This window comes from Pituophis catenifer, unplaced genomic scaffold (assembly GCF_029215685.1).
Source record: "Pituophis catenifer annectens isolate HBS135680 unplaced genomic scaffold, rPitCat1.0.hap2 SCAF_2, whole genome shotgun sequence".
Classification (NCBI taxonomy): Eukaryota; Metazoa; Chordata; class Lepidosauria; order Squamata; family Colubridae; genus Pituophis; species Pituophis catenifer.
The window spans coordinates 229,516,450-229,543,271 of NW_027256882.1; the positions used below are offsets into that span (position 1 = coordinate 229,516,450).

Below are 26,822 nucleotides of genomic sequence, written 5' to 3' on the forward strand. Positions count from 1 at the left end.
TACCCAGTCTACTTTTATTGAAGTGAAAAGCAATGTAGTAATTAGACATTCTTGCATGTTCATTATCTCCCCAAATACAGCTATACTGTGGAATCAAGCTGGTTATTTTTGACATTTCCTGAAAGCATAAGGAAAGGGCTAGGCTAGGGAATGACTGATTCACATCACTTACTAATGATCTGGCAGATGTTCTTTACGGCTTGATTTATAAGTCAATAGGTGAATAATCTTAAGAAAAAAGCTGGCCACGTTGACATTGTGCTCTTTCCCCAGCTGCATTAAGTCCATTTCTTCCAGCAGTAATGCCAACAGGAAGTTCAGCCAGGAAAACCGAATGACCAGAGAAAAATTGAATGAAGTCATTTGGGACCTAATCAGTGATACATCTTTTTCCCATCTTAAACAGACTAGCAGGGTTTTGTTTTGTTTTGTTTTACAGAAATGTCTAATGGCTCAGCAATTGCCTGTATGGGAAGATATGCCCCATAGAATTGTCAAGAGTTGGACATCACCAAATGGATATCATCATCATGTTTCCCATTGTTACCTCCCCAGATGTGGGGGTTGGGGGTTGCTGTGGAGGGATATCCCATAGGCCAGCTAGTCTGATATCCTTGGTGGGGAAAACAGATGCTGCTCTGGCTGGCTTAGGAATTCTGGGAGTTGAAGTCCACAAGTCATAAAAAGACCATAGTTCCACATCTCTGCTCTAAATGTTGGCCAGCATCTATCTTCTCTTTTTCTACCATTTAAGGGGATCGGTGAGAAGCAGCCTGTTCTCAATCTCAAACTTCATCCCATGCATACCAGTGGTGAAATCCAAATTTTTTTACTACCGGTTCTGTGGGCATGGCTTGGTGGGCATGGTGTGGCTTTGTGGGCTTGGCTTGGTGGGCATGGCAGGGGAAGGATACTGCAAAATCTCCATTCCCACCCCACTCCAGGGGAAGGATACTACAAAATCTCCATTCCCACCCCACTCCAGGGGAAGGTTACTGCAAAATCCCCATTCCCACCCCACTCTGGGACCAGCCAAAGGTGGTATTTGCCAGTTCTCCGAACTACTCAAAATTTCTGCTACTGGTTCTCCAGAACCTGTCAGAACCTGCTGGATTTCACCCCTGATGCATGCCCTTTCCTCTCCTGGCTGGCATGCTGACTCTGTCCCTTTTACTTGGTTTCTGCAACCGCACCGGCTGACTTACCAGCGAATCGCTTCATTTACACAAAAGAAAATGATCAATTTTCAAAGCCTGCCCACCTCCTCTTTCTTAAATTCAGTCTCTGGTGTAGGACTGAAGGACCGAGCCTGTGCCCAGTTTTTCTTGGGTTGGTAATTGTGGGTTAGCTCTGCAAGGGCACCAACTAGGAAAGAAACCCCGGATCACGCAAGCAGATCAGATCAGAGGGAGGCCGTGGGTCGATTCACGGGGAGGAAAACCGAGACTGGGGCCCCCCACGCTTTATCGTGGCTTGTTTAACCACGACTGATCAGACGGCCCCATGCGATCTGCTTTGCCCCGTGCCCTCCCTCACACACTCCTGTAAAATTTCAGCCTTCATTCTCCATAAATTCCGAATAGATAAGGCGGGATGAGTCAGAGGAGCTGAGGGGGGGCGGGCGAAGGGGTTGTGTGTGAGCGGCTTCCAGTTTAAAAAGAAGCGCCCCCACCCCCTTTTCAGGTGACCTCTACCCCAGTAAAAGAAAACCCGCGACAGGAGACTCCTACACGAGGGTGGTACGCCGACCGTCCCGGCCCGGATAAGAAGAGAAGTGGGCGCCGGGGTGGGGCTAGGAGGGAAGGGGCCGTGCAAGGGGCGGGAAAGCTATGAGGTCCCCGCCTTTCTTCGGGTTTTCCTCTCGTGCAACTCGACGGCCGCCGCTTCTCTCCGATCCCCTGGCAGGTAGGGCGCGCGCTTGCTTTCTCCTCTCCCCAATTGGAGGCGCCGCGGTTTCCCTCCCAGGTTCTTTCTGGGGCAGGCTTGGCTTTCTCCTTCCTTTCGAGGACTCCCTAAGAAGCGCGCTCCCGATCCGCAGCCGCCGCGCTTTTAGGGTAGGTTGCGATCCTGAAAGCGCGCCGAGGGAGCCGATCCCATGGGAGCGTGGAGGAACTTTGCCCGGGGCCAAGTGCGAAGATTTGAAAAAAAAATCTATTAAAAAAAAAAAAAAAAAGAACCCGGGGACTTGCGGTGGGTTTTTAACCCCCGCTTCCGATATTGAAAAGTAGCTTGCATGCTTGTTTTTTTTTTTTTCGATTTAGGAGAATCTTTATAACTCAGAGGAAATCCCCCCAAAATTTACCTTTTCTTTATGTCTAGTATCTACAACCGATTTACCGGGACTGGGTGGAGACTGGGGAGAGGAAATGCAACGAACCGACGGGATGTATTAATGACTGCTATTGTAAATGTTTTATTAAGAGGAAAAAACTGTAAGGCGAGTATGTTTTACGTCTGCTTAATCCAAGCCTCCCTCGAAGTCCATTTTCCTGCTGGAATTTTCCTCGAAAGGAAAAAAAAAAAAAAAGGGAAAAAGAATTGGCGGCGCGCAAAACTCCGAAGTGGCTTCCTTTCCCCTCTCCGCCCTTGGGCTGGAGGGAGGAGGAGGAGGAGCGCCATTTATCAACATTGGGGACAGGTGGCTCTTTCGAAAGAGCAAGCGAGGCCTTGGCTCGGAAAGTGGCGGTTGCTGGGCGTTTTCCACCTCGCCTGTGGAGAAACACAGTCGGATGGAAAACCACAGTCTTAAACCTAACCTTCAGCAGAACGGTGCGGAAGGGAGGCAGAATGGAGTTTTACAACTGAGAGGAAGGAAGGAAGGTTCCAGCCCACTCCAGTTGAAAGAGGGTTTAAATAGAAAAAAAAATGAAGTTCCCTAGCGCTCTTGAAAGGCTAACAAATGCAATCCAGGGACTAAAGTGAACTTTCTCAGATGCACAAAAGGGAGCTTTGCATTATCCAGGATAATTGTGAAGGAGCCAATTGCACAAGGGCAGAAACAAAATGCAAAGTGCAATTGTGGGATGCTCATCTGGAGTTTCAAGACATGGGAGAGTAAGTTCTTAAAGCAGCCATGCAAACTTCCTGTTGGTGGTAATCTGTCTATCAGCTCTGGCAGGTTTCAGAGCTTCATTTTTAGACCACTATATCCTTTGTAAGCCTGTAGCCACCACTCAAGAAGCTGACTCCCCCCCCCCCAACCCTGTGATGACTGCAAGCAACACTGATCTACATTGGGCCTCCTAGCTTAAAGTGAGATGTTGAGCTTTGAAACTTGTCAAAGTTGGTAACCAGATGATTACCAGAACAATAAAAGTGTTGATCTGGTAAGTTGGTGCTAACTAGATATGGTATAATTGGCTCCAGATAATTAGGGGAAGAGGGTAGGGCAGTGATGGCAAACCTGTGGCACCTGTGCCCGAGGTGGCACGCAGAGCCATCTTTCTGGGCATGCAAGCTGTCACCCAATTCACCTGCATGTGCGCATGCTCCAGCTGGTGTTTTGGTCTCCGGTGCGCATGCACCCAATTCAAGGGACCCAGCTGGTCTTTGGAGCTCTCCTGCGCATGCGTGCGTGTTTGCGCATGCATATGAGTACTTGTGCACAGCATGCGCATGTGTAGATGGTGTTCATGTGGATGCATTGCATGTGCCAAAACCGCACACATGGGCAGATGGCGTGGTTGCACGCGCAGCGCATGGGCGGGGGCATGTGCGAAAACCATGTGCATGCGCAGATGTGTAGTTGCATGCACAGCGCATGGGGAATGTGCCGCATGTTAGCACGGATAGCACGCAAAGCGCGTACCTGTTCGGCACTCGGTGAGTAAAAGGTTCGCCACCACTGGGCTAGGGCAATCTTGCTTTGGGTCAAGACCTTGGTAGGAGAGATAGACTTAATGGAATGGCAGCAGGCATGTACATGTTGTGGGCATCTGACTGGCAAAGCTGTGGTGCTGAGAGCACCGGTTGAGAGGAAAAACAAGTTGCAGTGCTGGGTGCTGGTCTTGAGCCAGCAACATGGATCCAGTGGTGGCCTCCGTGAGTCTGAGTCTTCCTGCCTTGAGTGGAAAGGAATGCTGGTGATGAGTCATCATCATCATCATTTTAGCCATTGTCTATCCACTGCAGGATGAAGATATCTCCGTCCGTTTCTAACCAATACTGTCCTTAGCCCAATTGGGCTCGCAATACCTGCTGATGTGGTCGATCCATCTTGTTTTAGGTCTCTTTCGTGGACAGTGTTAATCAAGTAGGAGCCTTTCTATGACTGCCTTGGTCCACCTGCCATCAGTTCTTCTTGCTATGTGACCAGCCCATTTCCATCTCAATTCTTTTACTCTCTTGATGATATCGTATATTTTCATTTGTTCTCTAATCTATGTGTGGGTCTTTGTATCTTGTCTTGTAATGCTGACCATGTATCTTTCCATGGCTCATCCCTAGATTTTATATAGATTGTGAGGTTAGTGTCCATGTTTCACCGGCATATGTTAGAGCAGGTAGCACAGAGTGATAAAAAAACTTTTCAGGTATAGAGAGAGATTGTTCTTGAAAACTATGCTAAGCTTGCCGAATGCCGGCCAACCACAATTAATAAAACATTCAATTTTCCTTATTGTATCATCTTCCATTGAGATCCATTGGCCAAGGTATATGTGGTCTACCACATCTAGTTCGTCTACAGATATATTTAAAAAAAACTTTGGTGAATTTATTAAACATAACCTGAATAATGGTATAAACATGAAGAGGTATGGAAACAAAGTGGGGATATTCTGAAACTTTTAAAGATGGAATGTGGGGAGAGAGGAATATTGGTTTAATAGGAGTAAGAGCCCTAGGAAAAGCTGGATCTGACTAGAGAAGCAGTGCTGCATTTCAAAGAGAGAGGCATAAAACTGAAATGGAAGCAGGCTGCTGTAACACCATCAAGACAATGAGCCAAAAAGGGCTTTATAAATTTGACAAGTGCTGTAACATACAGAAGTATAAAATTAAAGTCTGAATCTTTAGGAAGGGATTATTGTCGCAACTTTTTTTATTCCCACTTGTTTGAGAACAGCAACATCAAAATGTCTCCTTAAATTAAATTTCACCCTGGGGAAAAGAAACCTAAGTGTTATCAGGAGTAGAATCTATGCGGAAGGACTGTGAGTTCCATGCAGTTTTATTTCCCCAAGCAGAATCCCTGCTGTTATGTCACTTCACACTTGTCTTCCATCACTGGCACTTTGTGCTGTGTATTTGGCAGGCAGGACAATGTTGAAGGATTTCTACGCATCTACAGCCTATCTCTTGGTATGTCCTTTAAATGCTTAATATAATTTAATGTAATTTTAGGATTAAAATTTGGGTGTGAAAAAGCTAATTATGTCTTTAGTTTCCATTTGTGTTCTTTTATTATGGTAGCTTGTAATCCTTTCTATATGTGCTTACTATGAGATGACTGTATTTATTTGTTTGCCACTCAGAATTGCCTTGAACTGCCAGATAGGCAGCAAATAATTTTGATAATAGAATTTTATGGGGATATGCTCAGAATGCAACTCGGGCCCATGGTATCCCAGAGTCACTTAATAGTGAGATGGCTGGCATACAAATTTAATAAATAAATAAATCTATCAACTGACTATACTTAATGTTGTCTCTTTTAAAATCCAGAGCGTAATCCTAGCTTAAGGTAACTTTCTGCTGCTGCAAGAATACTTAAGTTAAAGCAGCTACTGAATAGGCAGAGTATATGATTCTGATTCAGGAATCGCCTGAAGTCACTGTCTTTAATCTAAAATTATGTCCACAAATACTAGGTTGGTTGATGATAATCACAAGTGCTACATTTGTCCAGAATCTTACTTGTTCAATAAATAAAGCAAAGATGTAGAGCAGAGTAATAACTAGTTGAGTGTCTACTAGCAGTAGAAAGTCCAGCAGTCAAGAAATGTTCTAAAGTAACATGTTCTGTTTCTATTAGTCCTTAATGAATCCAAGCTCCTATTTGTTTACAAAAATAAAACAAAATTGTCAGCACTCCTTCTTTTGATCCAACTCTGTATATAAGGTAAAAAGGAAGGTTTTACACCTGGTTAAACAGCATATCATCTTTCATATTCAAACGCTGGCACAATATGTTGCAGCTGTATACCAGTGTCTCTTTTTGAAGCTCTTCTGTTCAAATGAATCCTTTTTAAAATTAATAATAGAAGATTACAGGTGGCTGAAGTATTAAGAGTCTCTTTTGTTACAAATAATTGGTTTTCTTACTTTGGGTTTCTTTTCTGACAGAAGACTGGCCAATGTATAATATTGCACTTGATTTCTGCAAGATTTGTGTTATGATCAATGCCATCTTTAAAAACGTTTTTTCCTTTACCCTAGCATTCTTTAAGATAATCCTAGATGGAACTTGAAACCATCATCGCATCTGATAGCTCATTTAAATGGCTCCATCCATATTCGGCCTGAAAACTGATTAAAAACAGACTCTACAGCTTGAAAATCAGATACTCTTAATTTTGATTTTTTTTTTTATCCATCTTGTCTGTTGAACAGCTTTAAAGAAATCTACAGTTTATGCATTTTTTCATGGCTTTTGGATTAGCCTAACTCAGTTTATTATGTTATTGATTTGTTAAGTTTATTTCCCATCATCTCTGGGTTTCCATTCCTACAACAGCAGTGTTGTGAATTAAGCTGAGTTGAGAGAGAATAATTAGCCCAAAGGTGAGTTTGTGTAGCTAAGGATACTCTTGATTTGGTCTCCCTGATCCTAGACCAACTACCTGGTATATCACTCTGGTTGGTTGTCTGTCTTCTCTATTTCTGTTATTTTTCTTTTTTCCTCTTCCTCTGATGTTCCTACTGGTATTTATGATTTCTTTTCTAGAACTAATCATATACCTACCAGTGTGTGTGTGTGTGTGTGTGTGTGTGTGTGTGTGTATTTCTTTTCTTTTTTTCTTTTCGTAGGCCTTCATGTGTATTTCTCTTTAGCCAGGTTCTTCCTACATAAACCAAGATTTTTATGCAGCCCTAGTTCAGTGAAATCCCAATCCACTAGTTTTTAGGCTTTTTTTCTTCAGGCAGCCAGCAAGCATCCTGCTGCCCATTGGGAGACTAAGGAGACTAAGAAGAACTTGGCTAAAGAGAAATACACATAAAGGCCTACGAAAAGAAAACAAATACTGTACCTTTATAGGGAGGATACATGGGATGAAGGTGTGGCTAACTGATGAGGGCTTATAAATCCAAAATAGATCTATCTTAATCTCCTTAGTCTCCCAATGGGCAATAGGATGCTTGCTGGCTGCCTGAAGAAAAAAAGTCTAGAAATTAGTGGATTGGGATTTCACTGAACTAGGGCCGCATAAAAATCTTGGTTTACGTAGGAAGAACCTGGCTAAAGAGAAATACATATATATATTTATATAAACATATGATAACAATGTTCCAATATTTGAGAGGCTGCCACAAAGAAGAGAGGGTCAACCTATTTTCCACAGCCCCAGAAGGCAAGACAGGAACCAATGGCTGGAAACTAATCAAGGAGAGAAGCAACAAAGAACTAAGGAGAAATTTTGAAACACTGATAAGAATCAACCAGTAGAATAGCTTGCCTCCAGAATTTGTGGGTGCTCCATCTCTGGAGGCTTTTAAAAAGAGACTGGGGTAGGCTCTCTTGCTTGAGCAGGGGGTTGGACTAGATGACTTCCAAGTTCCTTTCCAACTCCGTTTTTCTATGTTCCATATCTATGTTCTATAATGCAAGTGAGATGGTATTTGGAGTAAGAAGAGATACCTAGGACTTCGTTCTGTCTTCCATATATACAGGCTGACAACATAGAAGTTAGCGATGGAGATTCAGGAAAGAGCTTCAGCCAAGTTCAGAGGCCTGTTTTTTGAATGAAACTTATTATGTTTGTTTTCTATACATCACATAACAGCTTTTCTTCAGCTCCTAACTGTAATGGCGTTACCAGCAATGGCTAAACATGTTCTTTTTGAGCCCAAGAGGTTAATGTTTTACCAATTAATTTTCTTTTTTCCAGAGGACGAGCAATTTCATGTGGTCTTATGCAAATTCTCTCCCCCCCCATAACTTTTATTTTAAGCATTGTCATCTGAAATCTCATCAGTTTTTTGAAGTCATTCACATAGAAATACATGTGCGTGCACACACACACTGAGGATTCCACAGCAGCCATCTAGGGATTTGCAAAAGTTTTGTCCCCACCTTTCAAAATCACATTGCCGACTCCTAAGGCACATGAATGAATTATTCATATTAACTGGTACTTGCACTTAAGACCAATGAATGTTCAGTGCAGTATAGCTACTCATTAAAGCAGAATGGCCAGAAGGATGATTACTACTCTCTTTCAGTGATGCCCAAGTCCTTATAAGTCAAGTTAGTTGCTAAATTTTAGCATCAAAAAGTGACCAAAGTCTTTTAACTCCATCTGATAGATCATATTTCTCAATGAATTTGCACCAGAGAAACATAGAATTTATTTTTTAAGTTGTTGAGTTGCTTCTGCTCAATGATTCTACTTGGGATATAATAGAACAGCTCTGTCTTTTAACAAATGCTTTATCTGTTTATGAAACAGATATGTACTAAGACTCTCACTACAAGTAGCTATTACACGGGTTGCAGTTCCATATGTAGTGATTTGTGCTCAAATGCTATACTGATTAAAGCAGGATGCATGTATGTATGTATATATATATATATATATATATATATATATATATATATATATATATATATATATATACACACAAATTGAGTTTCTCAAGAATTGACTAAGCTCTCTATTTAAAACAGGTTTCCACTGTAACTTCTTCAAAAGTAGCTGCTTCTCTGGTGTTATGAGAATATGTAACTTGAAAGGTTGAGCATATTTTGCTGACATTGGTAAAATAATGTAATGCATTTTTGGGTTTTGTGGCTAATTTCTCATCACTGACCATGTAACTCGAGGGTATTTTACATGTAGACCTAGACTTCAAAGTTAACATAAATATATCTACTTGTCACTTTATAAAAAGTAAATTAACTCCCTCTCCATAATAATTTAGGGTCTTTTCAGATGAGATGATTTGCTGTATTGGGACACCATTATGATACTAGACAACTTTCAAACATTTTGAAGGAGGTTTTTTTCCCCCCAACATACCAGTTAAGGATACTGGGAGTATTACCGTAACTCTGAGAGGCAGTATGGCAGGGCCTGGTGTGCTATAAGGTCCATGGGGTTGCAAAGAGTTGGACACAACTTAGTGAATGAACAACAAGTCAAGGATATGTATAATGTCATTCATTCAAATTAATTGTTGCATCTCTGCTAAAAGTTGCTTGTAATATTATCTCTTTATTACCCACTTATTTTTATTAACTTGATTCATAAGGAAGTTATGTGTGTCAAAAGTATAAATCTCTTTGCATTAAGAAGTGATGCTAGTATTGAGAGAATTGCGCTAGGGCAGGGGTCTGCAACCTTAAGCACTCAAAGAGCCATTTGGACCCATTTCTCACAGAAAAGAAAACACCGGGAGCCACAAAACCTGGGTGGGCTGGCCAACTTGATATCACTCACTTCCACCAGTCACATGACACCCCTCCCCAGACACGCCTACCTAGCCGGTCATTAGGGCAGAGAACCAGTTGTTAAAAAACACCAGGAGCCACAAAAACCTTTTGACATATCTCTCCCCTCTCTCCCTCACCCCTCTCTCCCCCCCTCTCTCTATATCTGTCCCCCCCCCCACCCTCTCTGTATCTCTCTGTCTTTGCCCTGGCCACTTCTCCATCCCCTACCGTCATCCTTCTCAGGCAAGGAGTGACTGGGAGGGGAGGGCGAGGGGTGGGGCCAGCCAGTGTGGGATCACCCAACAGGCAGCCACAGCAGAGAGTCCAAAGAGCCGCATGTGGCTCCGGAGCCGCAGGTTGCTGACCCCTGCACGAGGGAGATCAGATGCTGACTATTTAGGGGGGTCTTGATAAACCTGCAAATTCTAGGAAGTGTAATGCCTGTTACTATCATGGCACAATTACTTTGCCTCCCATAGAAGACGTGCTCTTGAAGGACACAATGCACCTGGATCTTGACATCCATTCAAAAAATAGTTTTAGATTTCTCAGAAGGATCCATTTTTTGCTTAATCTCTTCCAGATCTTGGAAACCTGGCATCTGCAACTTTCTAGACCCTAAACCATGCTTGTCTGAATGCTTGCCTGTGAACGCCTAAAGATAGTAAGCGGTTTGGTGTTTTCCTGGCACTGTGCCTCTTTTTCTAAGTTGTTGTGAAAAGAATAGTTGTGTAACGGGAAAAGGAAGGGTAGGGAGGTTTTTTTAAAGCTGTATGAGTTACCCATTTGGACTCTGCGCTGTTCCAAACAGGTCTCCTAAATAAGGCTGTAGCTAACAGGTTTCAAGCTTTCTGGGAACAAAAGATACTGTTGTGCTGCAGCACAATTACCTTCTCTGTTTTTTGTTTTGGTGTTCTATCTTTCTTTTCTGTAGTTTTTGGCAGACTTGTTTCTGCTAAAATTCTCTTCTCTTTTTTCAGTTTATAAGAAGTAATTATCCTGCCATTGCAGGATGGTCAAAGTGAGCTAAGTTTCCTTAATAAGGTGGTGTCAGTGGAAGCGTTGATTGTTATCTCATTCTAGCTGAGCATCTGGCATGGGCTTCAATGGTGAGGGTGTCAGATAAGCTCCACAGGCGAGAATGGGGAGCGCAGAGTAATCCTACTCAAGACTGGATTGCTCCCATGGGGAAGAGAGCTTTGAAGGCTGCCAACATGGAAAGTCTCAAAGGGGGGATCTGTGACTTGGGTACATAATTTATGATTGTAGTCCCCCACCCCAAGACTTTTAGGATGAACAAGCATGCCTTTGAAACGCTACCTTTTGAAGAAGCTCCCTGTATTGTTTTCCATTTTCTATGAGAGATCTATCCTCCAGATTGACCCTGGAATGAATGCATAGCAGTGTTCACAAAGCCATCCAATCTGCAGTGTCTTGTCTCATGTACACACAGACTTGTTTGCAGGAATTCTCTAGAGCACTTTTCCCAGGGTAAGCTCTTTGTCTGGCATCCGGGTGTATTTTAGGGGGGACCATAGTATGATAGCTTGCAGAGAACAAGGAATGTAACAAAACTCCATCTTTCCTTGCTATTACAAATTCAGGATAAATTCTAAGTGGAAAATAAAAAAGGAAGAAAAGCTTCTAATAGATGATAGTTTTAGTTTTTCCCCCCTTTGGCAATAGCTCTTTTTTCTTCAGCCATTCTTTGAGGAAAAAAGAATCAGAAAAGTATTATCACGAATATTAGTGCACAAAAGCTGGCTCTTCTCTTTACAGGACAGGTTATACTGTAGAACTTTTTTTTTTTCTCCATATCAAGAGACACATGCCATCAGGAATAATCTGTTGATAGATCTTGGTCAACAGTTGGAAAGGGGTAAAGTAAGAAATGGGTCAGCAGAACAAGACAAGCTGCGTGCCATAGATCTGCAATTGATGGCTTGAAATGTAGGTATGTTTCAAGCTTAGGGAGGTTTAATTCCTAACACTGGAGAACAGAAAAATTATAGAAAGTAAGAAAATCACATGTTGCGATGAATATTTATGGGACTTTTCCCAAGTTCCACACATCTATTGAGCAATGAAGGGCTTCCATTTGCATGGATTTAATGACATGGGGAATATCCTTAGATCTCGTGAAAAATGGCTATGGAAGCCGTGTAAATTGACTTCCTAGTCCTGTGGAAGTAGAGGTAGTTTTCCACTTACACCTGTTCATTTAGTGAACTGACTTACGAGTTTTTCACCTATGACTGTTGCAGCATCCCATGGTCATGTGATCAAAATTCAGACACTTGGCAACTGGCTCATATTTATGACAGTTGCAAGTGTCTTGGGGTCATGTGTCATAGCACAGAAAGTTTGGGCTCAGTTGTGATCGTAAATCAAGGATTTCCTGTGTAATGTCTAATAGGTGGGTTTTTTTAACATGAGCTACCCTAGTTTTCTGAGTATAAGACACACCTTTTTCCCCCCTAAAAGGGGGTGAAAATTTAGATGCGTCTTATACACTGAATGTAGCCCCGCCCACCCACTGCCCCCCACCCTTTGGCCTGTGTCTCGCAGCAGTTACCTCCATGCAAGCAAACAGCAAGAAAAAAAAGCTCCTTTCAGCTTCAGCACAGCCTAATTAGCCTCCAGACTCTCAGTTGATTTGCTCTCAGCTGTTTTGCACAGGGTTCTGCTGCTTCCTGCAAAGAGGTAAATTGCTGGAGCAGATTTTTTTTTTCCTTTTGCTAATCAAGCTATGCTGAAAAAGAAAATGAAAGTAAAGCAGGCTGTTTGCTGTTTGCTCCTAAAATTAGGCAGAGGCAGAGGGAGATTTCTTTTTTCTTCTTTTTCCTCACCAAAAAAGGTAAGTGTAAACAATGGGAAATTTAGGGCAAAAGAGGAGAGTTCAAGATTTTAAAACACAAAAGAAAAAAAGGAGAAAGAAAAACGCAAAAATAAAAATGGTTAAGTTGTGGTTTGGAGGAATATATGGGGGAAATTATTTGGTTTATTATTATTGGTAAATATAAATAATTGATTTGTAAGAAATTTGATTGCATGGAAATAATTGGAATATTCATGTTCATATTGATTAATATACAAAAAAGATAGTTATATAACTAATTGATTTATATTAAAATGTTGAATTTGTATTAAACAATTGTAATATTACATAATTAACTAATGTGAGGATGGATATAAAAATAGATGACAATGGGAAGGGGTATTATATATATATATATATATATATATATATATATATATATATATATATATATATATATAATATAGTATAATATAATATAATATAATATAATATAGAATAGAAGGGAAAAATTGAATTTGAGTAATATTAGAGATGAGGATGATTATTTGGTTTATTATTATTGGTAAATATAAATAATTGATTTGTAAGAAATTTGATTGCATGGAAATAATTGGAATATTCATGTTCATATTGATTAATATACAAAAAAGATAGTTATATAACTAATTGATTTATATTAAAATGTTGAATTTGTATTAAACAATTGTAATATTACATAATTAACTGAGGATGAAGGGTAATATTGGTTTTTTAAAAAAATAGATGAATAAATATGGCAAAAAGGAAATATAGAAACACTGTTTAAATTTGTGAACCGGCCAAATACTCTGTTCAAAGAAAATACATTGTATGTTTGTATGTGTGTTTGTCTGAAAAATAAAAAAAACTTTTTATAAGAAAAACAAAACAAAAAAGGTAGGTGCGTTTTATATTCTGAAAAATACGGTAGTTAGTCAGTGGATTTAAAGACCTGATGTTACTTGCATTTTATGAACAAGTTGCTGAAAGAAATAAATTATGAATGATGATAATAAAATATGATGACTTTTATTGAAATTGGGTAAAGTTAAATTCATATATGCATAAATGAGAGTGTTTGACCACAATTCTATATATACTGAAGATCTGTTTAGACCAGGGGTCTCCAACCTTGGCAACTTTAAGCTTGACGGACTTCAATTCTAAGACTTGAAGTCTGCCAGGTTTATAGTTGATAAGGTTGGAGACCTCTGGTTTAGACCGTATGTCTTGGAAGGGACAGAATTATGAATAGAATCAACAATATTTCTATCATCCTTTCACGGGACCATTTGTTATTTACTGAATTTCCAGATGGTACTACTATAGTTTGTTACAGGCGCTAGGAAAGTTCATTAAATATTTCATACAGGTTTTATTAATTTGGATAATGCTTACCACCCGCCAACAATGTTTGGACAATGTAGTTTCCTTGTTGAGATGTCACATCCCCAAGAACATCTTTAGGAGAAAAGCTGTATTAGCTTCTACATGAGATAAGACAAAAGCTAATTCAGGAGTCCACAGGTGTGAAAGCCGATACTTTCAGCACTGAATACAGGTAGCTTTTGACTTACGACCATAACTGAGCCCATGATTTCTCTTGTTCAGCAAGATAGTTGTTAAGTGAGTTTTTCCCCATTTTACGACTTTTCTTGCCACATATGTGAAGTGAATTACTACAGTTAGTAACACGGTTGGTAAGTGATTCTGGCTTCCCCATTGTCTTTGCTTATTAGAAGCTTGCAAAAGAAGCTTGCATGATCCAGGACACTGCAACTGCCATAAATATGAGACAGTTGCCAAGAGTCCAAAATTGATCACGTGACCATGATCTATTTGTATGTTTCTCCCTAGAGTCATTACCACTAAATGCTGCGAAGAGATTGATGCCACGTGAGAGATTATATGAGGAGTGGAACTTCAGCACTGAGCATTCTGGTTTTGGTAGTTCTTAACCAGGGTTATGGGAATGAGGCATTATAGAAGAGAAGTGATTATGTAATCGTTTATCATAGGGGGAAGATGCTACTTATACGGATTAGGGATTATTTATACGTAAGGGATGTTTTGAGCACTATTCTGTTTAAAACCACCTTTTGAGAGAGAGCACTCGGTTTTCCTTTCCCAAACTTCATTTGATATCTTCAAGTTTGGTATAGCGTCACAGGATATCCCTGTGATTATGATTAATTGTGGCATTAAAAGTTTTGCTTTATATAACCGGATGTTGTCAGTCTATTGTCCTTGCTAAGTAATTCATTAAAAACAGTGTTTCACATCCGAGGAATGTTGTTCTTATATTTCATATCTCTCTTTTCATGAGACGTAGCAGTTAAGCTAACTACTTAGTCGTCTGCAGTTTTTCCTAACTAGGTACTCATCCAGTAGTGAGACGATCCCCAGAATTTATGGACAACAACTCATCCAAGTTAGAGAAAAATGCTGTAATATTTTTAGCTAATCTGCTTTTGTCCAATCCTTTTATTGGAATAGTGCTGTGGGACTTCATTAAAAATGCAAGTAGATATTGTTGGGGACCAATTGTTTACCAAATAATTTCCTCTGTATTTTACATAAATATGTTCAATAAAGCTGATTGGCAATAACAGTTTTCTAATATTTTCTAGTATTCTAGGGTAATATTTAAAGGTATGAAACTGAGTGCCTCACTTTATTTCATATATTTTTTCACAGCTTTATGCCAATTCTGCAGGAATTTTCAAAGAGGGCTGTTAACCAGTTTTAAGAACTGCTGGGTTTCTACTCTGAATCCAATTTTTCCTCTTCCCTTAGTTTTTTCATCAGTACTGGGAGGTGGATTGCTCATTATTTTCATTATTTAATAGAAGAGGGTAGGTTTTACAAATACCTTTCTCTTCAGTCTTGATCTTGATATCTTTGTACATGACTACCCTGTTTCCCCCAAAATAAAACATCCCCTGATAATCCCAATTGGGCTTTTGAGTGCATGGCAATAAGGCCAAGCGCTTGTTTCAGGGTTCAAAAAAAATATAAGACAGGGTCTTATTTTGGGGGAAACACAGTACTAGTGTTGTGAGAGCTGGTTTGGGTTACTTGTGACTTTCCCATTATGTGTGAACATTGCTACTGTGGCTTACACTCTGTAAGCTTTTTACTGTGACATGTAAAAATATAGTCTACAAACCTAGTGTAAAAGGGAGTCTTTGTGAAAGTCTGCATGCTGAAAAAAAAATCGCCTGGCTTAAGAATGCACCATGTTTATCTAACTTATAGGAGAAAAAAGGGCTCTGTTTGAATAAGTTAAAAGCCGAATGGAGTGATGTGTTAAAATGTAGTTTCACAATTGCACAATCACAGAATCTCTCATCCCACAAAAACATCTTGTGTAACTGATTCCAGGAAGGCATCTATTTAGCTATTTAGGTTTAGCAATAGTTTTATTATGATTATAATACAGGGAGAGAAAATATGAATCTCTATTCTCAATACATTGCCTTTCTGATCCTATCCATTACTCCCCTATGGCTATTCCGTTTAATACAGGACAATCTATTAAGCACATACAATTATAATGCCTTTTTCAGAACTTTAAGATAATATGGGGCCAATTTATAACTTTATAATGTTTGGCTGGAAACAGAAATGAGACTTTTAGGAGCTGTGGTGGCGCAGTGGTTAGAATGCAGTATTGCAAGCTAATTCTGCTGACTGCTAGCAGTTCAATTCTCGTCGTTTCAAGGTTGACTCAGCCTTCCATCCTTCCGAGGTCGGTAAAATAAGCTGACTCTGTAAACTGCTTAGAGAGTGCTATAAAGCACTATCAAGTTGTATTTAAGTCTTATTGCTATTTTATATATTATTTTTGCATTATCATTATATTATCACATTAGGCTTTCTGTTCAGGGTGGGTCTTTTTCTTGCTGCTAAAAACTGATAGACAATATTTGTCCTAAATATTTATATTTTAGAATAAAAATTTACTTAGGTAAAGTTTTCACACACCTCCAGATTTCTTCCATAAAATGTTAGTCATGCTGTTAGCCATAAAATGTTAACCACTGAATACCAGTTAAATAAAGCAACTTTTAAAGAAGAGTTAAATGCAACAAATTGACACAAGCATTCTCAATTTGGTGCTCTTCAGATGTGTCAGGATTCCCATCCCACGTAGCCAATGTTGTTGTTATCTCCATTTTTTTAAAAAAAAAACTTCTTTTAATTCTAATATTGTTTTAAATGCAAATCATTTAAAAGTAAATCAACCCCAGGTATGTTATTAACATCTGCACACATCATACATTTTTAAAATTTAGAAATAAGATTTAAAGTTCTAGCTATGTGCTTACAATTTTGGAAGGCAAGTTTTACAGTTATCATTCTTCCTATAAACCATGTAGCCTTGATAGATTATTCATTCTGAGAAGCTATAAGCTTGTTAAATTGTTTTTGGAAGAAGAGAGTTTTATTCAGAAAGCCATCTGTATTGAAATGGTTTATTTAAATCTTACCTCCTTTCCCCAAGAATTACAATGTTTAAGAATGTAGGGACTCTAGTTAGAATGGTCTTCTCTAACCAAGCACTGGTCAGATGTATTGGAAAATGAGCTTAGCAAACAGAAAGCTAAGTTAAATAAATAGAACAAGACCAACTCAATTACTTCCTTCAAATAAGTTTACATAATATCCTTGGACCTCTTAAATTAATCCAACCTGTTAGAGTAAACTTTGAGGCAAGATTGGAAATGGATGGATAAACTGTAAGGCATGCAAATGTGATTATAGAAATGGGTATGCAGTCTGTTGTGAAAAAGGAAAGAAGTAGAAAATGGCTGTGTATTAACCGCATGACTGCCCACTTTCTTCTATAGAAATAAGAGATGTGTATGTTAGAAGAAATATCCAAGTAAAGTTGCATATAGTAGGTATGGGATACTTAGGAGAAGTATATGCTAATGCAAAAATGAATGGATGCTGAACTAAGGTGGGTTGAAAACCAATATGAGTGATTTATCAATCAAATCTTTATACCATTATAGACAGGGCACAGATATGAGTGAAATAAATACATTAGAATGGTTTGTTGATATAGAGAGGATGCATGAAGCTTGGATGATGAAATCAATAATAATAATAAAAATAGAGAAAAGCCAAGAAAATAAAATGTTCATTCCATTTATTTTATTCTATTTGTATGATGGAGAGGGTTCTTTTCCAAATGACAAGCACAGTGTCAGGGAGACATGCTTCTTGGCTCCATTCAGATGGCTATTTAATGGGCAGAACCTGCAACATGTCGAACCTTCTTATTGGGTGATAAGGAATCACCCAATAAGAAGATAGGTCCTTCCTCAAATATCCTGGCTTTGAAGAACTTTTCAGGGGACAATCGGTATCTTAAATTGCACTTGGAAATCTGCCGGTCGCTAGCGAATCTCACAAGAGAGTGATGGTCCATGGATGTATTTGGAAGGAGTTGGTGTTCCTCAGAAAGAAAGTTTAAAGAAAAAAAAGGAAATACATGAAATTGCACAGATACAATGGAAGCAAGGATGGTTTGCAAGCTTAGAAAGGTATGGAGAATTGTGTGACTGTATACTGACGTGGTGGCTCAGTAGCTAAGACGCTGAGTTTGTCGATCGAAAGGTCAGCACTTCGAATCCCTAGTGCCGCATAATGGGGTGAGCTCCCGTTACTTGTCCCAGCTTCTGTCAACCTAGCAGTTCGAAAGCACGTAAAAAAATGCAAAAAAATAGGGACCACCTTTGGTGGGAAGGTAACAGCGTTCCATGCGCCTTTGGCATTTAGTCATGCTGGCCACATGACCACGGAGACGTCTTCGTACACTGCTGGCTCTTCAGCTTTGAAATGGAGATGAGCACCACCCCCTAGAATCAGGAATGACTAGCACATATGTGCAAGGTGAAACTTTACCTATACTGATTTTAGATACGTTCCCCATTTTTTGTATTATCTTCCACCTTCAGTTTCTTTTGCTTACTACTTTCTCTTTTTTTCCTCTTAAAGGGGATACCAAAAATGTAAAGCAAAGTTATGAATAGCAAGCTTAAATATAGGTTTGAATTTGTGTGTCTTGTCAGTGTACATACCATAACTATATGATTAAATGTTAATGATCAAGCATTAGTCTGTCTAATGTATGTTATGAAATATATCTTCTGAGGTTGGTAAAACAAGGACCCAGATTGTTGAGGACAGTATGTGGACATTGTGAACAGCTCAGAGAGTGCTGTAAAAGAACTCTATAGAACAGTATATAAGTGCTATTGTTATTTCTGTGTCTTCTTTCAACTAAATGACAAGATAAATTTACAGCAAATTATAGACAAAAGAGCTGGTTCTCCCTGACCGTATCTTCCTTTTCATTTATAGGAACCTATCAAAGAGAAATGCACACAGAACTGCGCACAGCTGGAACTTAATCATGTGTACGGAGAAAGTTCCTTAAATGTCTGAAAGGTTCCAAATGTTGTCTGAAATGCTAAGGAGGAAACTTCGTCACTGTGGTATCCTACGATTTAAGCCTCTTTGGGTGTTAGTTTGTACAGTTGGAATCTGGTCTTATATTATGGTTCACCAGAAACCAACCTACCAAGATGATGAGCATTTGGAACTGACTGGTGAACATCCCAATACAGTAAACTGTTCCAAGATACTAGAGGGTGACACCGAGGAAATTCAAAAAGTAAAGCTTGAGCTGTTAACAGTCTCCTTTAGGAAAACCCCCCAAATGACTCCAAATGACTATATCAACATGACAGTTGATTGTGCCTCCTTTATTAAAAGGCGGAAATATATTATGGAACCTCTTAGCCAAGAAGCAGCAGAATTTCCCATTGCATATTCAATAGTGGCTTATCATAAAATTAATATGCTTGAGAGACTTCTGAGAACCATATACGCTCCTCAAAACTATTACTGCATTCATGTTGATAAAAAGTCCCCGGAGTCTTTCTTGGCAGCAGTAAAAGGGATTGCATCATGTTTTCACAATGTCTTCATTGCCAGCCAATTGGAAAGTGTAGTGTATGCATCATGGAGCCGGGTACAAGCTGATCTCAACTGCATGAAGGATCTCTACAGGAGGAATGTGAGCTGGAAGTACTTGATCAATCTCTGTGGCATGGATTTCCCAATCAAGACCAATCAAGAAATTGTGGAGAAATTGAAAGCCCTTAACGGTGAAAATAGTTTAGAAACAGAAAAAATGCCTTCAAACAAAGAGGTGAGATGGAAGAAACATCATGAAGTAATTGATGGCAAGGTAAAAAATATGGGGATAGACAAACAGCATCCACCTCTCAACACACCCATTTTCTCTGGAAGTGCCTATTTTGTTGTTAATAGGAAATTTGTGGAATATGTATTAGAGAACAGCAAAATTCTTGCTTTTATAGAATGGGCTAAAGACACGTACAGTCCCGATGAATACTTATGGGCTACAATTCAGCGAATCCCTGAAGTTCCTGGTGCAGTCTCTGCCAGTGACAAATATGATGTTTCTGATATGAATGCCATTGCCCGGTTTGTGAAGTGGCATTACTTTGAAGGGGATGTATCCAAGGGTGCTCCTTACCCACCTTGCAATGGAATTCACGTCCGTTCTGTATGTGTCTTTGGAGTCGGAGATTTGAGCTGGATGTTACGGAAACATCATTTTTTTGCCAACAAATTTGATACTGACGTTGATCCTTTTGCAATTCAGTGTCTGGAAGAGCATTTACGAGACAAAATGCTACAACAACGCAGACACTAACATGCAGTGTTCTTTTTATGGTACACATCTTATTTGATTAAATTGGCAGACAAGAGATGGAAAATAAGATACCCCTTTTTTGTTTTTAAACAAAGCTTGTAGGGTGATTATCTAGCTGATGGTGTCCCCTGAGCTTTCTTAATTCTATTTTTTTTCCTAAAGTTCCTAAGTTCTATTAGAAAAATTCTCTTGCAAAAGGCCACAGGATTTTAGGCATGAAACAAGATCCTTCAGCTTATAACTGAAAGACTTACACTCTGTTCACCTCTCCTCTGTATCCTTTAAAGAATTCTATTAGAAATCAAATAATCTTGATCCTTAGTTTGTGTAGCCACTAAGATACTTTCCTTAGTGGAAAATGGACAATTTTGAGGAGAGTAAGGAGACAAAACTAAGTAGTCATGGTGGAAGAGATCTCCGATTAAGGGAAATTTATGAGATTATGAAACGGGAATTTGAAGTATATTTATATCTCTCCGGTCAAATTACTGAATTCTGCCCCCCCCCTTTTTTTAAAAAAACTGTACCAGCAATATTTACATATGCATATATACATAAAACACATGGAAGTTGTTCTTTTCTAAGCTTAATTTTTCGGATAGACTGTATTCAGTTTTGTATAGATGTTTTGTCTACAGAAATGTAGCAGAAGCCTCCCAGTTAAAATATTCTCAGGGAAATAAAATGTATGTCTGTTTGTGTTCATTTTAATATAACTTGATGGCATATATGTTTGCTGCTTGCCAGATCATTTGTCACTTTTCCATAAAGGGAGAACAAAACAAATAAGTAGAAATGTTAATTCATGATAGTTCCTACCATTCATTTTGCTACTAGAAATTTTTGAATCTTCCAAATTGAAAAAATGTGTCCTTTTTAAGTCTTGTTTTTATGCTAACTGCATTAAACTCTTCAAAAGGGGAGGAGTTAACATATTTCAGTTCTTAATAAATCTAAGCAGCAGAACAAACAAGATCTAGAACAGGCATAATGAGTGCTTCTTTTTACAGCTAGAATTCTTTTTCTTTTCTTGGTGTCTTTCCCGAGGCTGGCTTGGAAACAATTTTTGGAGATGGCATGAGGTACAAAATAGGACTTCAGTTTCCTGCTGAACATCCAAGTGTTCCAAAATAGCCCATAATTAAAACTGTACTGGATAGAATTTTGCCAACTGCAATATTTTATGTCAAATTATATTTCTATACGACTGGGTTTTTACATGTTTTATTTCTTAGGGGTTAATTTTAAAAAAGGAGAAGACAAAATCTCCAAGTTGAGTTGGGTTCTTATTGACATCAAGGTGAAATCCCATCAGGTTTTCTTGGCCAGCATTGGTGACCAGTGCTGAGAATTTTATTTATTTATTTATTTATTGGTCATCCCCACGTAGCCTTATAGCCTGATAGGCAAAGTTGTAAACAAAAGTGAAAATATTTTAAAGACTACAAAATGCTACCTGGCCCATCGATCAACCAAGTAGGATGAACAATTATTTAGAAATTTGCCATTAAGATAATGATTAAAAATATGCAATTTCAATTATATTACAGAGATAATATGTGGGGGATGAAGTTTCTTAAGGATTATTTATCATGAGTTTGCCTGTTCACTCCATTTTGGATCTATGTCCCACCTTCCTCTTTTGAGTATAGGAACTGCTGTCATCTGACCACAGGTAAAATGAGTTTCTGTAGATCAATGTTTCCCAACCTTGATAATTTTAAGATATGTGGACTTCAACTCCCAGAATTCCCCAGCCAGCCATAGAAAGTTAAAGCCTGGGAGTTGAAGTCCACATATCTTAAATTTGCTAAGGTTCGGAAACACTGTTGTAGGATTTATCCCACAATGCCTGTGATTTTCCTAAAGTTACCCTACTTAAATATTTTTGCTGCAGGTAAATATTTCTACTGTAGTACAATCTTACGTTCTTTCGTTCACTTTTTTGTCCCTGGACTTTTTTTCAAACTTCATCTTCCCTACTGGATGATCTTGGCTCTACTCTCAATTTGGAGTTTCCAGTAGGTGTTTAGAGAGGCTGATGTTGAGATATCTAGCTTAGCATGATCCCAAAACATTACTGAAAACCATAGTTTAGCTATGAAACTGGACCTTAGCAATGGGTCCTGACTTATCTTCAAGATTCAGCAAGACATTGATTGGGTTATCTCACACGTTGGATTCATTTAGCATGTGAATGAATTCTCTGACATCTGACTTGGTAGGTTTTTACATATGATGGTACGCCTGCTTCAATTAAGAACAGTGGATGTCTTCCAAAAATATCCATGCACATGCAATAAATCATTGTCATAATTTATTTCACACTACTGAAGATCTCCAATAATAACTGATTATAAATTACAATTCACTGATTATAAGTGAATAGATTTTTGTTAGCTACATTGGCATTCGCTTGACCAATTCTATGTTGTAATGCTCAAATACAGTTACCAAAATATTTAATAAATATATGATACAGTAATGTATGGGATTCTTTATTGACCTATCAACAGTCTATTAATAACAATTGTGGTTGAGTTCTGCCCAATTATACAATCTTTTTTGCCACAGCTGATCAGTGAATCGCTAAAATTGATAAGTGAAACACATGGTTGTATGTAAATCTGACTTCTCCCCATTGATTTTTTTGGTTAGAAGGCAGCTGGGAAGATTCCAAACGGCGATCACATGACCTGGAGATGCTGCAACCATCATAAATACATGCTGGTTGCCAAAACACCCAAATTTTGATCACATGACCGTTGCAATGCTGGAATGGTTGAAAGTGTAAGGACTGGATCGTAAGTCACTCTTCAGTGTCATTGCAATTGCAAACGGTTGCTAAATGAATGGTTGTAAATTGAGGATTACCTACAACCTTAACGTTATAATTTAAGGTAACAATCTTTTTGCAGTTCACAAATATTTTTGGAACCTAGAGTTTATATATCACTTTGTTGCTTACTTGTAAAACCTAAATTTCAGGTAGGGCATAGGGAAAATAAGGTAAGTTTTTTAATAGATCAACTGAAATCTAATCACTGATCTATAGATTCCAGTTAAAGACTCCTGGTCTAATTAATACTGTGTTTCTATAGAAGCAAGAGCTCACAAAAGCATAAAATGCCAAGTGAGAGACCTGGTCTTCAAAAAGATATTGATGTACATACTGTTTTTAACCACTGACTATTGTCAAGGAATTGCTCAGTAAAATGTAACAAATTTGGGATTCGTGCCTACTTCTCAGCTGCAGAAACACTGTACTGCAATGAACAGAAAACTGATTGGAGACCGATACTCTTTTTATAGCATTCTGTTTTAGCTATGGTTTCTGATGTTTGCATACTTGCCATACCATCATAAAAATCGGCCAGAACGAACTTAGCATTAGAGAAAATCTGCTGCATTTTGATGCAACTCTTAAGAATGTGATCCTTCTTGTGCTAAAGTAAAACCATATTTGGGATTTCCAACTGTCATATCAATATCCTATATGTTTTAACAAGGAAAATGCAATGCATGGGAATACCCAGTATGGAAAAAATATTTTGGACGTGTAAATTTCTATGTGTGAGTCACTTTTAAGATATAGGACCATTTAGAAGACTTGCTCTGCAGAAGTCAGCCAATGTAGTTGATCTCTCAAGTGGAATAGGTTACTGTACTTCCTAAGGCTCTGAGCTGAACAATTTGCCTGATTTTTGCGAACTAGCAAGCTGAGCCTTTGGCTTGACAATCAGGTATGTATTTACATTCATTCAGGGTTTCTTGGGAACTGTTCCATTTAATTAACCTGACTCCTCCTCAGACATTTCATACATTCCTCTAATTGTGAAAGAGTTTCCAAGGTTGTGGCTTAGCTCCCTTTTCTTAAATAAGAAAAGTTGCCTTAGTGAAAGTCTCAAGGTAAAGTCAACAAAAAACCCAACTAGAAAAAACTAGCATCTTGATCTCTTGTAATAAAACTTTAGCAATGGGCAAAGTGAACTTTAATTTCCACAACAAAAGTTTACACTGAAAATTAATAGCCAATGAAGTGAAATGAAAGCTGGTGAAATAATGTCTTGTAAAATTGAGGAGACAGAGGCTTCTAAAAGCATTTTTTTCTGCAACCTCTTCAGATTTTCCAACTATCATATCAATATCCTATATGTTTTAACAACCATGTTTTAACCCAGTCACATTACCCCTCTACCAAGCCACGCCCACAGAACGGGTAGTAATAAATTTACATTTCACCACTGGGTTGAACTATATTTCCCAGCATTCCTCAGTACAGGCCATGCTAGGTTGCAGAGAGAGATAGTTCAACATCATTTAGTGGACAATATGTTCTCCCAGTGTAGATAATAAACAGAACTATTTTAACTAGTTTAGAATGGTAGAAAATTCAAACTATTTACATCACTTTCTATGCAAGGTTATTTGGTCATTTTGATCAATGTACACTAGGAGTGAAATCCAAATTTTTTCCCCTACCAGTTTGGTGGACGTGGCAGGGGAAGGATATTGCAAAATCTCCATTCCCTTCCCTCCTGGGGGAAGGATATTGCAAAATCTCCATTCCCACCCCACTCTGGGACCAGTTAGAGGTGATATTTGCCAGTTCTCCGAACTACTCAAAATTTCCACTACCGGTTCTCCAGAACCTGTTAGAACCTGCTGGATTTCACCCCTGATGTACACTATTTTATTAATATGATAACTTTACTCACAAAATAAAACTGCCTATGGTATACTTTATATTAAAGGGATCTTTTGAAAATTTTTACTGGAAGCAATAGAGCCTTTCTGTTTCCTTTGGCTTTTCTTAAGACAACCCTACATCTTTAGGTGGGAAAAATATTTTACTTAAATACAAGGCTGCTATAGATGTGGAAACTGGCTAGGATATACTCAGGCCATCTTTGTCTCTAGGGAAAAAGTAGAACCGCATGTATTTTAACAGACTTGAGGCTATAAGAAATTCTGACTCCCTTATTTACTGCAGGCAAGCAATGGCACTGGAGAATGGAAATGTTGATGTAAGAACATAGGCCTACTCACATTTCAAAGTGCATGTTATGTTAAACCATGTGGTGTTTATGCTTTTCTTTTTCAGGAAAAGCCCTGAAATTGTAAATCATGGAAAATGTTTAGGGAATCTAGTCAAATGAAAGCAATTCAATGAATAAGAGCTTTCTTCTCCATTCCAGATTACAGTTGGGATTGATATAAGGCCAAAGCGAAATATTAGCTTCTTTCAGAGGAAAAAAAGCTGCTTTTCTTTTAACTCTAATTATTGGTGTTTCTTAAATCTTATAATTATAAAAAGCTGCTTTTCTTTTAACTCTAATTATTGGTGTTTCTTAAATCTTATAATTACCTTGGGGTGGGTTATCATTCATAAATATAAGTATTGGTCCAATACTGCATATCAGTTTGAATCTGAAATTGGTATATATATGTTTTTTTAAAAAAAAACTTCTTTGTCAGAAACTGACTCTAATTTAAGGGACAGATCTAAAATTTGTGCAGTGATATTTTCAGAGTAAACGGAAAGGACAAGTCTTCTGGAAACATTTGTAGGTGATTAAAGTGTGTGTACATTTCCAATTTCCCATGAACGTTCAGTTTTAGTATAGTTTTTAAAATCATAACCTGTGTTTTAATTTTTTTAATATACTATTTTTCTATGCATTTTATAACTTGTAAACTGCCCAAAGTCACTTTACAGAGAAGATATGCATACAAATTTAATAAATAAATAAAATACAGGAAACAAACATGGCTTCTCTTGATGCATTTAGCACTAAGGGTTAATAAGAATAAAGCTCACTGCCAGAATGCCTTTGGGAGTGAGACTGATCTTTTATACTGTTTATTTCTCTTTCTTTTCCATGGGGAGGCAAAAAGCATCTTAAGCTTATTGTGATATTATTAAAAGATACTTTTATGTAATACATTTTAAGTGGCGTTAAAATATTTTACTTACATTAATTTAAACCTCTTCTTCTCTGTAAGGCCAGCCAACTCTTTAGTGATTCTGCACAATGTTCAATATTAAAGACAAATTTAACAGCAACAAGGAAAAAAGCAAAATAGTGAACTTGTAGAAATAATTAAGTCAACTGTCCTAAACACAGCTCTCCCACAAGAATCCATTTGAACAAACCAGGGGAGGAACAGTATAAATCTGCAAAGTTACCATTCCAGAGGGCAGGCACCAGAACACAGAAGGTTCACTTTCTTGCATAGGATGGGATGGGAGGACACTACAGGAGACAAGACTGTCCCTTAGATAATCAGGCCCTATGACGTGGATACAGGTGATAAACAGAAGCTTGCATTGTAACAGGGAGCCTATTGGCAGCCAGTGTAACACAATAGAATAGAACAATAGAATAATAGAGTTGGAAGGGACTTTGGAGATCTTCTAGTCCAACCCCCTGCTTTCCTGTAGGCAGGAAACCCTACACCACTTCAGACAAATGGTTATCCAACATCATCTTAAAAACTTCCAGTGTTGGAGCATTCACAACTTCTGGAGGCAAGTTGTTCCACTGATTGTTCTGTCGGGAAATTTCTCCTTAGTTCAAAGCTGCTTCTCTCCTTAATTAGTTTCCACCCATTGCTTCTTGCCCTGCCTT

At 38.5% G+C, this 26,822-nt stretch overlaps 1 protein-coding gene across 3 annotated transcripts; it reads left to right on the plus strand.

Moving 5' to 3' along the window:
• Window positions 1-1,758: 1,758 nt before the first annotated feature.
• On the plus strand, window positions 1,759-23,813 carry GCNT1 (glucosaminyl (N-acetyl) transferase 1). Of its 3 annotated transcripts, XR_011600081.1 has the most exons (3): window positions 1,759-1,905; window positions 18,807-21,865; window positions 22,849-23,813. XR_011600081.1 is itself a non-coding variant. In XM_070938644.1 (2 exons), the coding sequence occupies exon 2, from the start codon at window positions 18,883-18,885 to the stop codon at window positions 20,188-20,190; it is 1,308 nt and encodes a 435-aa protein (XP_070794745.1). In that variant the 5' UTR covers window positions 1,759-1,905; window positions 18,807-18,882; the 3' UTR covers window positions 20,191-22,675. The 3 variants fall into 3 exon arrangements, 2 of the variants coding, with proteins under 2 accessions (XP_070794745.1, XP_070794747.1); XM_070938644.1 differs by lacking the exon at window positions 22,849-23,813 and having other exon boundaries at window positions 18,807-22,675; XM_070938646.1 differs by lacking the exons at window positions 1,759-1,905; window positions 22,849-23,813 and adding an exon at window positions 10,173-10,256 and having other exon boundaries at window positions 18,807-22,675.
• The last annotated feature ends 3,009 nt before the right edge of the window (window positions 23,814-26,822 follow it).